At 67.8% G+C, this 2,818-nt stretch overlaps 2 protein-coding genes across 2 annotated transcripts in view; one reads left to right on the top strand and one right to left on the bottom strand.

The window, feature by feature from the left end:
- The first annotated feature begins 769 nt into the window (after positions 1-769).
- Positions 770-1,598, top strand: LOC112959141 (small integral membrane protein 29-like). The gene is made up of 4 exons (XM_026053093.1): positions 770-961; positions 1,041-1,066; positions 1,160-1,265; positions 1,536-1,598. Exons 1-4 carry the CDS (start codon positions 848-850, stop codon positions 1,596-1,598), a joined length of 309 nt encoding a protein of 102 aa, XP_025908878.1. The 5' UTR covers positions 770-847.
- A 1,177-nt stretch (positions 1,599-2,775) lies between these two features.
- HMGA1 (high mobility group AT-hook 1) overlaps positions 2,776-2,818 on the bottom strand; it is a 5,574-nt gene continuing 5,531 nt past the window's right edge. The window contains exon 6 of the mRNA XM_026053268.1: positions 2,776-2,814. Within this exon, the coding sequence (XP_025909053.1) occupies positions 2,776-2,814 (39 nt within the window). The remainder of the gene's footprint in view (positions 2,815-2,818) is intronic.

Below are 2,818 nucleotides of genomic sequence, written 5' to 3'. Positions count from 1 at the left end.
GAGCCGGGGGGGTGCGTGGCTGGATGGGGTGCCTGGGCCGTCCCCCCCATAGCCCTCAGCAGCTTTTCCCCCGCAGACGGAGCCCCCTCCCTGCACCCCCGGGGGGGCTGCGCGGCCTCCCCCTCGGCCTCTGCGATGGAGGCGCCGGCGAAGTGACCGCCCGGAGCCAGGGAGCCGCGGGCGGCCCCGCACCCGCCGCAGGTGAGCGGGGGCTGCGGGGCTGCTCCCAGGGGGCTGCAAAGCCGTGCGCCAGGCTGGGTGCTTGGGAGCTCCTGGGTGCACCCTCCCCAGGTGCATGCAGCATGCACGGTGCACCCTCCCTGTGCTGGGTGCACCCTCCCCAGGTGCATGCAGCATGCACGGTGCACCCTCCCTGTGCTGGGTGCACCCTCCCCGGGTGCATGCAGCATGCATGGTGCACCCTCCCTGTGCTGGGTGCACCCTCCCCAGATGCATGCAGCATGCGCGGTGTACCCTCCCTGTGCTGGGTGCACACTCCCCAGGTGCATGCAGCATGCATGGTGCACCCTCCCTGTGCTGGGTGCACCCTCCCCGGGTGCATGCAGCATGCGCGGTGTACCCTCCCTGTGCTGGGTGCACCCTCCCTGGGTGCATGCAGCATGCACGGTGCACCTTCCCTGTGCTGGGTGCACCCTTTCCGGGTGCATCCTTGCATGCGGCTGCTGCGCGGGAGCCTCGCAGCGCTTCCTGCTGCCAGAGCGGGTGCCCTTGGGCGGGATCTCCAGGGTCTTCCTGCCGCTTTGCAGCCTGCGGTGCCGCCGTCCCCGGGTGCCTCCTGCGCCGGCTCCATGCGCGGAGCGGCCGGCACCGCGCTGCCGCGCCGGCCATGAGCAACAGGACGTCGCCCACCAGCCCCGGCGCCGCCAGCAGCGACTCCCTTGTGGGCTACGTCCTCGTGCCCTTCGTCCTCGTCACCGTCGTCGGCGTCGTGCTGGCCCTGGTGAGTGGGGTGCGGAGTGGGGTGCGGAGCTGGGCGGCCGGTGCCAGCCCCTCTCATGCCGCCCCCCCTCTCCTTGCAGACCATGTATGTGCAGAAGAAGAGGAGGTGAGCGACGCTGCGGGAGGAAGGGCCGGCCGGGGAAGGGGTGCAGGGGGGCCAGGGTGTTCGCCCAGCAACCCCAGCGCTGCGTCCTGCCAGGTTTGACCGGCTGCGCCACCGGCTGCTGCCCATGTACAGCTACGACCCGGCCGAGGAGCCCGCCGAGGCCGAGCAGGAGCTGCTGGTGGAGGCCGAGGACGCCCGGGTGAGTGGTGGAGGCCGCGGCTAGCGCGGCAGCCCTGGGAGTCGCAGCATTCCCGCTCCGGGCATGTTCCAGCTCCTTGCCAGCAGCCCAGCCTGTGTAACCGGAGCAGTTGCAAGTCCGGACGGGATGCGCTGGAGCTGGAAATCCCGGTTTGGGGCCAGGCAGCTCTCCCGCCTCCCGTGCAGGCCTGGGATTATGGGATGGAGGCTGCCAGGATCCCATGGCTCCCGTGGGATTTTCCCACTCAGGACCTTGCTGTGTTCCTTGCAGGTGGCGCCCGGCTGGGGGGGCTCCCAGCCCCGCCGCTCCCTGCGCTCCGACTGGCGGGTCTGACGCCACCGGGCCGATGCCGACGCGCCGGAGCCCCCGGAGCCGCCGGCTTTGCTGCCGCCTTCCCGCTCGGCCAGTTCCTCACGGGACTCGGGCGCTCACAGCGGGATCTGGGCACAAGAAGCACACGGCTGGGAGGGAGGGTCCGTGGATCCCGCCGGAGCCTCCTGCATGCGGGATCTGGGCAGCAGTGGGCCCTTTGGGATGTGACAGCAGCTCCTTAGTGTTCTGTTTTGTAATAAATGGCCTCGCAATCCGGAGCGGGTGCAGGGGGTTCCTTGCACTGGCTGCAGGGATGGACACACGGATGCTGTGGCTCCGGGCAGGTACCGCGCTAAGCGCCCGCGCGTGGCTAAAAACAGGGCTTTTCTCACCCCAGAGCGGTGCCAAAACCCRGAGCGCAGAGACAGCCGACATCCATAAAACCTTTTATTCAAGTAACTGCAAGTAGGAAACCAAAAGGTCATTAACAGTGAACCAAAAGTGGGGGGAAAAAAAGAAGAGATTTTCTCCCACCTGTGGCCGCCCCTGATCCCTTTGGCCGGAGGAGGAGCCGCGGCGCCCTGCGAGGCCCCCGCCTTAAGAAAAAGCCCAGAATGGGGAGAAAAAACCCGCGTCCCCCCTCGGCCTCAGTGCGAGGTGTCACTGTGGCCAGAGGGAAAAAAAGGAACAACGAAAACCTAAAAACCCCGGAAAAAAACCAAGAAAACAACCCCAGCCCGGCGCTGCCCGCGGTGGCAAGCGCAGCGCCCGGAACTTAAATATCCAGAGGTAGTTGCGAATGAAAAGAAAAAAAAAAACATACAAAAAAAGAGAGAATCCGGCYGGAGCCGGGGCTGTGGGGGGGCAGCGCATCCCGGCCGGAGCGGAGYGTTTCCCCCCCGGCTCTGTGGTGTTCGGGGGGGGGATGGAGGGGCCCCTCCTTGGCCGCCCCTTCCTCGTGGACACCCGGAGGGGGTGGCCAAGGAAGCCCCGGCGCGGGGAGGAAGGGGGGCAGCCGGGGCAACAGGGATGCTGGGGGGAGGGAAATTCCAGTGCCGATGTCCGAGAGTGGGAGAGAGGTGGAAAAAGCCGGGGCGGCCGCGGAGCTTTTTGCACCTCCCTCCCCCGTAAGCGCCCCCCCCAGCGCCCCCTCGCCAAGGGCTGGGGGGGCGGGAATGAGGTAGCGGCGGGCGAGCTCTCACTGCTCCTCCTCGGAGGACTCCTGGGAGATGTTCACCTCC

The sequence above is a fragment of the Nothoprocta perdicaria genome, unplaced genomic scaffold (assembly GCF_003342845.1).
Source record: "Nothoprocta perdicaria isolate Ctin4 unplaced genomic scaffold, notPer1 scaffold_97, whole genome shotgun sequence".
Classification (NCBI taxonomy): domain Eukaryota; kingdom Metazoa; phylum Chordata; class Aves; order Tinamiformes; family Tinamidae; genus Nothoprocta; species Nothoprocta perdicaria.
Note: the sequence above shows the minus strand (reverse complement) of the source record. Positions and strands in the feature narration are given on the sequence as shown.